Below are 13,158 nucleotides of genomic sequence, written 5' to 3'. Positions count from 1 at the left end.
GGTATGCGATTCTTAACGGTGAATAATACAAAAAATGCTAAAACTGAAGCTGATCCGTGCTAATTAATACAAAGTAGGTTGTATAATATTGAGTGTACATATGATTAGATTATTCCCCTGGATGTCTACACACAGCTTCCTCACAACAATGTTTACGCTACAAAAGCGCAAGGCCTGGTTGCCGTGGCGATCCTTTGTAACCAGATAGGATTTACCTACTGTATGGCTCATGAAGCTGTTGAGGGATTTGTCTTTAGTCTCACACATGCTGGTTGTAACAATATTTAGATTGTTATATTGGAATCAAAGCAGTTATACAGTATTTACTCTCTATGTGTGACAGGGTGAGGAGTCCCCTGTCATTGGTGTATATGGTGTCTGTTTTGGTGGCAGTTTGGCAGAGTTAGGGTTAAACCCCTATCCTTGCAGCAAAATAATGTCTCTGATTTTTTCCATTCCGGACATGTGAGAATGTGGTGTCAACTGGGAAATGATTGATTTGCCAATCAACAATTCGATCAATTATGAAATTAACTATTGGTTATAAAAGGTGGCAGTACTGTATAGGAGGGGAAGTAAGGGTATGAGCATTCCAGATATGACTTGGGATGGATTTCCAAAGGCAAGGAGCATAACAACTAAAGGCCCTTGCCTTACATTTGAAAATGTAAACAAACTGAACTAGCAATTGAATGGGGGGTTCTGATAGCTCAATGTAGGACAGATGTACTAAGCAGACAGTGAAATTCAATTCCAGTTTAAATTCAAATTGAACTTGTGAGAAACCGCAGCTTTAAGTTAGTGAGTGTATGCTAATGAATTACCCACTCTGAACTTAATTCACTGCTACATAACTGGAAGCGGTACTACAATGAAGTTCTGGATATAATATAGTTGTCCAGGATATAAAGCCTCCTGTTGTATGTATTGTGTTGTCGGTCAAAGGAACTGTTTATAGGTCAAAATCTCATTCAACAAATCCTGTGAAATTACAATCATAAATAGATACCAAAAACCATACCATACCAGATACCATACCAGATCTGACAAACTCAACACAAAACTGACACATAAAATCATCAATATACCAGCTCACACAAGCGTTGTGTGTTAGGTACAGCCTCGCCTGACCATTCAAGAGCCCTCTAATTAAGTGATGCTGCTTGGTGGAAGGACGCTGTTGCAGCGTTTTAATAGGAAAAATGCAATACTATTCACGTTCCTGTGCTTCTGGTCTCCTTAAGTTGCTGGGGGAATTATTGCAAATTACATTGGTGGATTTTATGATGTTTTCACCCTGGTGTTAAATTGCGACAGAAACATAACATTGGAATTCATAGAGCGTGTCAGTACTTATGGGCCTGAAATTCTCACCTATAATTTATTTGTATAAGAGCAATTGTATGTACAACATCAAAAGCCATGTTAATATACAAGATATGTTCAACATAAGTGTCTTCAAGTATGTTTAATCGGCATACATGTTCCAAATGGGTCTTTAATATTCAAATGTAGTAATTTGAAAGATGTCTCAAATCTCAGTTGTACATGTAGTTCATGTGAATATACAGTGGTTGTAGAGTTAGATTGTTATATATTTAATCACACTGACTATTTTGGAATAGCAACATATTCTCCTATCAGAAGAAGGTTTTCTTGATCAGTTACAAGGGCTGAAGAAGCTGAATTTCCCGCTTAAACAAAGCTCAGGGCTCAGGATTTTGCTCTGGAGGAGGCAGCGTATGCCTACCTAAAACATGTTTGCTGTTCCTTTGAGGGATCAGCGTTCTGAGTCCTCAACACAGCAATAATTAAAGCTGTCATGGCTGGGAGCCTGCAGGGATAATGTTCTATTATTATAGTCATTTGTTTCAATTAAACGCTCTGTGATTTTACAATAGCAACTGTGAACCTGTGTGAGTAAGCTATTGCTCTCAACAAGATGTCTCCAATTCGAAAAGTAAATACCTCTGTTTTATTGGGCTTCTGTGGACTGTGGAAACTGGTTCACACAAAAAGCAGTTCTGGGTTCATTTAGTGAAGATATTGGTAGGCAACTGGATCAGGCTGGCATGTGGCAAATCTACATGTTTTACTTGAAAGGGTCCAGCTCATTTGAATTGCAAATGTAGTAACAGGTGTATGGGAGGACAGACTTATCAGTAGCGGTGATCATATTTTGCATGTGCATTTTGTAAGTACTGGTGAGAAAAGCTGTGATTTTTGTTTCCTCAATCTGGCTGTACGGTATTGTCTTTTTTTGCTATTAAATATCAATGGAATAGTTCAGAGTGGTGTGACCATTATTTTAATGTTAGTAACTGGAAAATAATGTATCCATCATAGTATAGCATTATAGCCATCATAGTATAGCATTACTGATCTTACTGCTTCAAAAAGCTGTCAGTTGCAAAGTGCTCCAGGCTATTGTAACTGAGGCGAAAAACGTTTCCGTGCTAAGGTCAACAGAGTCCTAGAAATGGAAGTGAGACGTGCAAGAGCCCTAGAACAAATGATGCCCTATGAATTGAGAATAACAATGTTAAGGCCTTAGTTATTTACCCAAAAGTCTTTGACTGTGTAGAAAATAGACTGTTTCAATATGTTATACCTGTTTTGTTTTATTTAAAAGAAAGAAAAAAAATCACAAACCAGTAGTCTTAATGTTTCGGCTAGTTACACTGTTTCTACAGTTTTATTGGACCTTGTTAAGAATGACTGATCAATGACATATATGAACTGAATGAAGTGGGGTGCACAGATTACTTGGGCTACATATGACAATACTGCTTCACAATTACTGCAATCTTCATACCATGCTTATTGTGCGGCCAAATCGTGCAGCTTTTTGTATTTTGTAATATATTGTGGGAATTCATTTAACAAAAAAGCCTTTTGTATAAGTATTACTGTAGCTATAACATGAAATATAATCAGAGTAACAGATGCTGGCATTGCAGGAGGCTGAAAATAAGCTTTCTTCGACATACACCATTGTGACATGAAAGTACGTGAAAGTGCAGCTTTAGCAGCACAACTAAACCAAGTTGCCTAGACAAGAGCTTCCAGTTCCATGATGACAACTTAAAGAATTAGCATACAGTACCTACGGCAACCTTTATGATACCCTTTCAGAATGTTTAGACAGCAGGCACATCATACACTTTATCTTAAACCAATATATATATATATATATATATATATATATATATATATATATATATATATATACACACACAGTAAAGTAAGCTTGATTTTTGTATTTTTTTTCTAGCTGTAAAAGTAATGTGTCTGAATAAAAATATGATGCTAAATACAAAATAAATAGGCCAATTGAAAACAATTTCAAAGAATGTGTGGCATGCATATATTATAAAAAATGGTAAGGAATGCAAGGCACTGCTTAACATCAGAAGAAAGGAACAGTCTTTGTGGACAATGACCTCACAAGAAGGACAACACGTTATTCATCCATTCTCTATCTCTTTCAGTCAGAAAGACCAGCTACCTGTATCCCTGAAAACAGCTCATTATTTGAAAAATGTCCCTTTTCAGTCACACCTGGTCTTATATTTTTAAAGCAGTTTCTCTCATCTGTATTTGTGTTGTTTATGAAAAACATAGCGCGCTCAGATTAAAGGGTGAATGTTCCACCCTGAGGCTGTTGCTATGGAAATAGCCAGGCTCTTGCAATGATAGCCCATTCATGTTTGATTAATTGGTTTTTCAATGCTTCTTGGGTTGTAGAGTCCCTTAAAGGGCAAACTCCACACAAAATGGAAGATTTATGGAAAATGTTCTTCAGCCACTTCAAAATGGTTTGAGCAGTGTTATTTTTAATTAATATGTAAATGGTGTTGTCATTTTATTTTATTTTATTGTATTGGTTCTTTTTTTCTTTTTTGTTTTGTTTTTTCCATGGCTGATGATATGAAATGCGGAAGGAACGCCTTTGTGAAAAAACCTTTTGTACTCAACCTTAGAAAAAAAACAAAACTAATCTGTCATAAGTGTACTAGGAATAACAACAACTTTCAGCTTACATATGATATACTATATTTTATCCAGGCAACCCACTGGGGCCAATTAAAATGGTTTTACTGGCAGGGCTGCATTAAAGATGCTTTACCACTGTTTATTAAGATCTGATCTGCTGGGACCTTCTGACTTGATCTTGTTAGCACAATGTTAATCTAATTAGAGTTTTTACTTATTATTAATGTTTCACTAGAGTAATGAGTCTGGGAGAGACAAACTTTGTGATATGTGCTGAAGAGGCAAGTAAGGCTTGCTTCTGTGGACATGACGATTGTGAGCAGGCTTTTTGAATTTAGAACCTCATATCAGAACCTCACTTTAGTCACAAAAGTTACCAGGTTGTTTGTCCATAAATATAGCCAACAGTTCCACCAAAAATTACACAACCGAGCAGATAACCTACCAATTTGAGTAGGAATGTGATATGTACACAAGCCGAGTCAATTGATATGCTTATCAAATACGTACAGTACAGTTATCTCTTTGGGTATAAAACTCTTGTGAGTGAGCTAGACTAGAGAGCTGTCGCCCTTGGTGTAAAATACTTCTAAAATTGAGAAGAAAACATGCAAGTGTTTGTTGACAATATACATTTTGTTTCACCCCCAGTCTCCTTTCCCCTGGTAAAATAACATCTCTATATGTTGTTGCTTGTGTCAGAAAAAGACTGTTTGGCTGATTTACAATGAACATAATGAGGAGATATTCTTGCATGGTGGTGCTTGAAAGTCCTCTAGCTGTATGTCACACATTCTGTGATGATGCCCTTCCGTGGTGTGGAGGTCATGGTGGCCAGTTATGAGATGGAATATTAAGCAGCTGTACTTGGTAAGAGGTGGGGAAACTGGATCAAATTCTAAGGGACTGGATTTGTAGGGGAGTCTTCAACTCTGTCTGCCCACCCTCCTGGCGACAGGGTGAGGAAAGGAGATAAAAAAAAAAAACAATTTGGGAATAAAAAATGTAAAAAGTGCATCTTCTTTTCTCACCCAGATCCAGGAGATGGCTCACCATGACGGCTCTCATTATGACTCCAGTCACCACATCCCTCTGATAAACAGATCACCTAGGACACTGTCACATCACCACATGACCGCTCTGAGCCAATCCCAGCTGAACTCTCAGGTTGGCCTGCGAAATTCTGTTGGCCACGGTTCCCCCTCACCTCCAGGAAGTAAATCGGCCACACCCTCCCCTTCCAGCTCCGCCCAGGAAGAGGAAGCAGATTCCCATTCCAAGGTACTGGTGGAACCTTCACTTATATTTGACGATGGGGAAATACTGTAGCAAGACAATTAGACACGCCCAGAGCAGAACTAGGCAATTATACCTGCAACAGTAGGATAGTTCAGCGACCCAAGGCAATAGCAACACTGCAAAAGGTCTATTGTCTTGAATGCCCACTGAGGAGAGTATTATTGCTACCGTAAACTGTAAGGTGTACCATGTTTTAAAGAACACAATCGGTATTGATTCTGTAATGCACATATCCACTTTATATATCTACAAATGGGCCAGTAAAAATAAATCATATCTGTTGATCAGAGGCTATGGGTTCAGATTCTCTCAAGGTTTTTGCTTTTTAGTATTCATGTGTGATTGTGAATATTAAAAAGTGCAAATCAAACTGCTCTCTGCAAAATGTCGAAAAGATCGAAAAATGTATTTTCTTTTGTGATAGGGACATTCTGAGCTTGTTTTTTTAAAAAGATGTGTACATCCGAAACACAATGGGCTTGATTGTGTGCATCGCTTTGAAATCAAGCCATTTGTTTTAACCGCCTTAGGTTTTTTGTTTACTTGAAAAAGTCAAGTTTTTGCTTGTTTTATAGTTATAACTGTTACCTTTCAATTGATATACAATCATCGACAATATAGAAGCCAGTTAATATTTATTTTGCAAAACTGTTTAATTACAAGGTGAGAAAGGAATATATGGCATAACTGAGGATAGAAGCTACTGGTTACAGTCTGATTGCTTTGCCAGTTCAGCTATCAGATCATGTTTTTCAAAGTCACCATCAGTACATTTTATTTCTCTGTAACTGCTATGAACACAGTGATTTTAAATGGCAAAATATTAATAAAGATGCTGATATCATGGGCTTTAAATAACAGCAAACTAATTCAAGCTATTTTTACACAGGATTTTAAGTGTTTAGACCATCTTAAATTTGATATAAGCACCATCCTTTTTTAAACAGAATAAAATTGCCTGATCCTAGTTTGTATTATAATCAGCCTGTCGACTAGTGAAGACATTTCTCAGTAGTCTTCACCAACCAAGGGAGTCTTCAAAATAATAAGACCACCTTAAGAAATAATGAATACATCATTAAGAATTCAACACCATCTTAAAATCATTTACCACCGTTGTAAATGTCTGTATGAGTTATATAAATGGCAGCCTTTGTATGAGAGAAATAAATAAGCTTTACCACTGCATGTAAATAGCAACCTAACTGCACATTTAGCTACATTATTACCTTCTGTTTGCATGCTGTGACTGCTTGTCAACTAATTAAAGCCCCTCCCATCAGTCAGGCTTGCGTTTTATGAAGGTAATCTGTTTTTAAGCATTGCCCAAAATAAGAAATGAACTTCTGTGTACAAAACAGTGAATTTGCTCTAATGTATGAGTTTCATTTGTTTATGTCCTGTATGATTTAGATGTTGTATAAATCTCGCCAAAGCATTACATAATAATGATCAGTTTGCAAAATATTCCACCTCCACATTCTGGCCCTAGCTGATTGTAAAGGATCCCTATTTAAGTACCTGCAATGCGGTGAGCTAAAATCCTCTATTCCTACCCTTAAACACTGGATAGGGCTATATGCACACTGACACCTAGTGTTCAGTCTGTGTCAGAGCTGTTATTTTGAAACAACTTCGTGTTGATCTGTTTTATAAAATTAAAGGTTACAAGAAAGCATTACCTCATCTCTCATTAGCCACTCATTGTTTTACTGTGAATAAAACTGTTTTCCAGACTTTGTTATTTTCAGTTTGACCTGAAGCAGTGTAGTGGGTTTTTTGTTCTTGTTTTTTTTTAATATTTTGATTTACTGATAATCTGTTGCAGGAACACTGTAGGAGTAATATTTTAAACATGAACTTTAATTATGTAAAATAATAATCATCAGTATGAGCAGGACGTGTTCGCATTGATCATTAATTTAAATACATTTTTATGTAAATTAATACAATTAGGCTCAAAAACTCAATCCATTATGCTAGAAAACAAACCAACCTGTCTTCTAAATATTTTATATTGAAAATGTATGTTTGTTGCTGGTATAAATTCACTCACAAAAGAGCAGGAGCTTTACAATTAACGCATATGTTCTCTATGCAATCGGACAGTGAATAGGAAACTGTGGGGCCAGTAGGGGTTCCACAGGCAGAGACCCCAGTGAAAGCATCACAGTGTTGAGACAGGATAAACGGTCTTCACCTGCTTGCATAGACTGGAACACAAAAAGACCGATAGCCAAACAGTGTTTGTGAGAATGTTGTTATGCTGCAAGGTGAAAAATCATTTTAAAGCCTAACATATTTTTCTCTTCTCAGCCACTCCTTTTAGAGACATAATCGCAAGCTGCTTTCAGTCTATACAATAGGTCGATTGTGTTATCAAAATCCTTTTTTGTGGTAAAATCTGCTGCATTGCATTTTATACAGTGTGACGTTTTCTATCACCAACGTTATTTTCCCTTATAAACAGGAGGTTTTGCCTTCTGCGTAAGTTGTCATGGTTGTCAAGTTGAATCAGAACTTTTCATGGGTTGGCGTGGCATTCTAAACTGCAAATTGGTGTCTTGGTGGAAAGAGAATGCATTGTAAGGATGAGGGCAAGACAATATCTATTTTTGATGAGTGACGCTGCGAAGGAGATGCCAGCTGTATGCCCCATTAAAACACGTTACAGATTTGGTATTCTTTGGAGAGAGACATGGGGAATCACAATTAAGCACACAAATTGGAAAGGCTGTCAGTCCCAATGGTGATGCACAGCCTTAAAGTTTAGGATACTTTGCAACCCTCGTACTGGGTTGTCACTATTGGTAGAAGAAACAATGCTGTCTGTCTCAACACTGTGTTACTGGATTTATGTAATTCTTCCAAAATATTCTTGGCATGCTGTCAGCCATTAGTTCTGTTGCACAGCTAATAGATGTGAATGCACATTAAAAAACTAGGACACTAGTTTCTTTTTTAGCAGCTCTGTAAAATGGAGCTACTTTGGAAATTAGCCAAACAGTCTTCTTTCTACATGTGTGCACTTTGACAGGCCCACATTTAAATCTGTGGGATGTACCTGAACTACAGGGTAAATTGCCAGGCGTGCCACTATATCTTATTAACTGTTTTCTTTTACCCTCTTAAATAATGGAATGTTTTTTTCTTTTTATAATCTAGCGGCACTTGAGAATTGAAACAGATTTAAAAGCGCATAGCAACTCATGTAGCACTGATGTGAATGGAAAGTAAAAGTCAGCAAAATCCGAATTGCATTAAGCAGTCGATTTTACACTAAATATTTGATTTTATTTTTCTGGGAATGGATTGCGTGCCAGTTTAGATCTGCATCGCGCCAAAAGAAATAACAAAACTCACCGCTGCAAACAATTCACCAAAAAAACATGCACTGCACCTCATAGTCTACAATATTACATTTGTACAGGACAGCACCGTGCACTATGGCTGTCTTAATGTCCTGACTGAAAGAACAACCGCATTCAAAATAAAGTCTGCCAAGCAAAACATATCATACAAAATCTATATTGAATCCTGTTTTAAATATGGAATTAATGTTGATTAGTTACATCAAGTCCATACCTAATTGTATTTAAACTACTGATACAATTTCCATACTAAGACCAAATGCATTTCAAAATAAATGTATGCATTTTTAAATTCTGTAAGCATTATAAAGACCATGTATGTGGTTCTGTTGTAGCATTAAGAAGATGTATTTGTTGAAATCCCACTTCACAGCACAAGCCCACTGAGATACAGTATCCTGTTCACAATAGGATCCCTGGGGAGGAGTGGCGGAGCAGACAAAAGACATTAGATTACATTAAATTGCTGTCGTCCTCATTTGATTTCTATTCATCTAATCAAGTCCAAGAAAAAAAAGGGTCTTGTTCTTAACATTATATTGTGTTTAATATTTAAAATAAGCACTGTGTGCCAGCTCCCTGAGTATATACACTGCTCAGCGTCAGAGTCTTAAGTTCCCTTTGTTGTGCAGAACACAAAATGAATGTTTATTAAGCTGAAGGAAGCCTCTGTCTACCTGTCGATGGCACACAGGCAAGGGGCTGTGTAAGATAGAACACTGATCCTGTGTGACCTCCAGTGCACATGCAATTGGGGTTACCGTCATTACTTTGTTTACAGTGCTCCTGTTTTTAGTTCAGTTTTGTCCTTGGAGAAGACATCCCACACGTAATCAGAAAAACATGGTATCAGTGGGACATTTACCATCAGTAACTGTCATCAGCAAGCAGGGATTATAACAGTGGGCAGTTCATGATGGCCAACCATGTGTTGTCTATTGTCTTGCCAGCCATAGACACCTTCAATAGGCAGGTGTCTGTCTTAAGCAGGCACAAATATTTGACTCCTTTGAGTTCATTCAGGGTTTGCCGTATCTGATTTACTTGTTTATTTGATGTAAACAAGTGAAATGTGGTTTCTATCACTGTTGCACTGAGGCCTCCATTGAGCCCCATTGTGTTGCCACGGTTCCCGAGGGAGATAGGGTTAAGCTCTTATGAAAGTGGCACTGCCTGTGTAAAGATGAACCCCGCAGTGGATTGAGTCCATCAAGGATCACAGCCTCAGAAGCGTTAAATGGAGTGAATATAAACTGCTGGTCCGTGAGAGAAAGTGTTCAAATCTCCATTAGACTTCTCAAACCCAGCGTTCTCGTTGCTCAACAGTCAATTATCTCCCCGCATCCTGAATCCGCCATCAGAGGAACTAATAGTTGAGCATTTGCACAGCCTCACTGTTGTTTCAATGCCTTCCTGGCTTCCTTGTGGAGTAATCTCCCTGAGGCAGCTGTCAGCTACAATTCACTCGCATTTATACAGATCAAACTGTTTTCTTTCCAGATTTTATATGTAATTTTCTGTTTTACATTGATCCAACTTTTTGTTTTAATATTAATTGTTTATTGATTTAAAATGAATAAACTTGGTAAATAATAAAAAAAAAATTGTCATAATAGTAATGATAGGATTGATTAATATTATGATTAATTAATTAAATCATGAAATATGTGCATTGTAACAGTGGCCTACACTAAACAGTTGTACAATATTTGATGTTTATATTTGGGAACATGCTTCATGTTCTTTATACATTTACTAGTAACTTTATAAATCACCCAGCTGTTCAATAAATTAACCAACATTTCCTGTTTAAAGAACTTAATCATGAAGTACACAATTATACTAAAACAAAACATCATTATGACGATCTGCCTATTTATTTACTTTTATCCAGAACCTCAAAACATTCAATAAAAAAATATTAGGTAAACTAGTGAATTATCCAAAATGTTTGTCTTCTTGATTTAGGATCTATAGTTTTTACCTTGTTTCTTTTTAATATCACTGATAAAAACACTATTTCCTTTCCTTTTTTGTAGGTGACTGGCGAGAAGAGACCCTCCTCAGACATGGTGAAGAAACCAAAGCCCCAGAAGAAGAAGAAGAAGAAGGACCCCAATGAGCCGCAGAAGCCGGTCTCAGCCTACGCTCTCTTCTTCAGGGACACCCAGGCAGCCATCAAGGGCCAGAACCCCAATGCAACCTTTGGGGACGTCTCCAAAATAGTGGCCTCCATGTGGGACACCCTGGGGGAGGAACAAAAGCAGGTAAGGAACTATTTTTGTTGTCTGGGAAAGATAAATGGGATACAACTCCTTAGTTGTCACACTCCCAAACAGCACCCCAAACCTCAAAAAATGAGACTGACGTGTGTGACCTTTTCAAGACCTTCTTGCCAAGTGGATTTGGAAAAGGCACACACAAAAGGCGATTTGTTTATTGCTTTAATACAGTAATAGTCACTTGAGGCCTATTCATATAGGAAGAGACCACGACGGCCGTGCCTGAAAAGGAAAACAATAGACAGACAGCCAAGCACATTGAATCAGGAAACAATGTGTTTTGCACTGTTCAGAACACGTAAGTTTTATTTAATTTTTTTTTTGGCCAAAGAGCAAACAAGTTAAAAATATTTTTTACTGGCCCCATGCGAGTTGAATAGGTGTAACAAGTAAGTTTCAGACCCTTGAGAAATGTATTTGAATGCAGATCATACCCCTACCCCTTCCATACTGAATACATTTTTATTAAAATAATGTATTTAGTCAATTATTAGTATTACTACTTATCAGTCAGGTATGCGTTCTGAGCTTGCAGTGGTGGCCTGCCCCTTTCTTAATAACCTTGCAGGGAATCAGTTGTCTACATCCTGCACTGCTCTGGCTCTTAGGACTACTACAAACAAGCCATCCCCCTTGTTTGATTGTTACAGAACCAAACACATCCTCAATAATAGAATTGAAAGGATGTTGCACTGTATCTATCTATCAGGCACAATGGTATGCATTAATAGGGTTTTTTTGGGGGGGTGGGGCATTATAAAGGAATACTGAATCATCTCAGTTGCTCCTCCTCAGCTTCTTATTAGTTGCCTGAGATTGAAATCCCCAGCTGACAGTACCAGTAATTGTGTTGTGCTAATGCTAGAGATGGCCTTTAAGTGTATAACTTGCTATCTGTTGTGTGCACAATATGCTAGGAGCTACTAGTGCAGGTTTTGGTTATGCATCCTTGCATGGCTACTGAGGGGCAATTTCCTTGTACTTCTTTTACCCAATTGGTTCCATCAAGCTGTACAAGCCCGAGGCCCCAGCTATGAATCTGAGTCATGTTATACGTGCCAGCTGGATAGATACCTAATTATTGTGTAAATATCTAACCACCAGAATTGCCTGTTCCACCAGTGAACACTGGTACATGCAAAACGGCTGTAAATAATGCTTAACCACAACAGGTTTTTTTTTTTAATTTGGCACACTAGATGGAGAAAGTTTTGAATACTGATGACATGTTAAAAGTGGTTGAAGCAGTTAAAATAGTTCCGTCAGAAAGGAGAGCCTAAAAAACGAGTTGAATTCCATATTGAAAAAAAACAAGCTTAAGATCTGTAGTTGGTTGATGGTTATAAAAAGACACACTGAGTACATTTTCTCTTGTTTCTGTACCGGTATCCGATTCTTTCCCACCACTAATGATACTATAAATAAAAAGTAAATAAATAAATGCAGAAATGAACTCCCTGTCAGCATGTTGCTGCCGCATTAATTCTGCACTTTAATTTTCAAAGTGAGCTTTTCCAATCTGCTTTATTGCTTGGTCGTGACTGTGTGTTTTGCAGTTAATTTTGCTCTTCACAATGAATCTTCATTTTGTTCCTGACACCCTTGTATGTGAATTCCTCATTTCCTGTCTCTTTATTTCTATCTGTTGCCTGGTGATTTGATCATGCTGAGGAATACAAGATTAGCAATCTCCTTGTCCTTGGATTCGTCTCAAGGACACCTGTTCAGGAAGTGCTGTTATTGTTTTTATTTCTTAACCACTAAAGTGCCAGGAAGCTCCATTATAGCAGCAACATACTGTATTTGTTTCCATCTTAATCAAGATTTCTCGCTTTGTAATTTAAATTAATCTGGGTATATTTTTCCCCATAAAAAGGCTTTGGAATGACAACCAATTAAATCCAAATACATTTAAAAATGGGAAGGTTTAATGTTAAATTACATATTGTATACAATAATAATATATAGAATATCCAATTGGGTGCTTTACGATATGACATGAAAATCAATTTCAATCTTACATCACCCAAAGCTACATTTTTTCCTTTGAAAAAGGGAGAATCCACATAACTGACCAGTCTTCAAAGTAGCCACAAATTCTGTTCAGAAGTGGGGATATCTTGTAGAAGGCTATTGAATTACGCAATACTAAGAGTCAATAGTGAGATGGCTGGTGCATGATGGGAGCTGTAGTTCTAAAGAAGATACAA

General features: G+C 37.4%; 1 protein-coding gene across 3 annotated transcripts in view; it reads left to right on the top strand.

The window, feature by feature from the left end:
- Nucleotides 1-13,158, top strand: part of LOC117432718 (TOX high mobility group box family member 2-like) — a 95,256-nt gene that overhangs the window by 70,837 nt on the left and 11,261 nt on the right. For 2 of the 3 annotated variants that reach the window (XM_059003890.1, XM_059003889.1), the window contains 2 exons: nucleotides 5,032-5,277; nucleotides 10,706-10,933. In XM_059003890.1, coding sequence (XP_058859873.1) covers nucleotides 5,032-5,277; nucleotides 10,706-10,933 — 474 coding nt within the window. The remainder of the gene's footprint in view (nucleotides 1-5,031; nucleotides 5,278-10,705; nucleotides 10,934-13,158) is intronic. The other variant, XM_059003891.1, reaches the window with a different exon arrangement.

Source organism: Acipenser ruthenus, chromosome 29 (genome assembly GCF_902713425.1).
Source record: "Acipenser ruthenus chromosome 29, fAciRut3.2 maternal haplotype, whole genome shotgun sequence".
NCBI lineage: Eukaryota > Metazoa > Chordata > Actinopteri > Acipenseriformes > Acipenseridae > Acipenser > Acipenser ruthenus.
The sequence above is the reverse complement of the archived record's forward strand: the minus strand, read 5'-3'. Positions and strand labels throughout refer to the sequence as shown.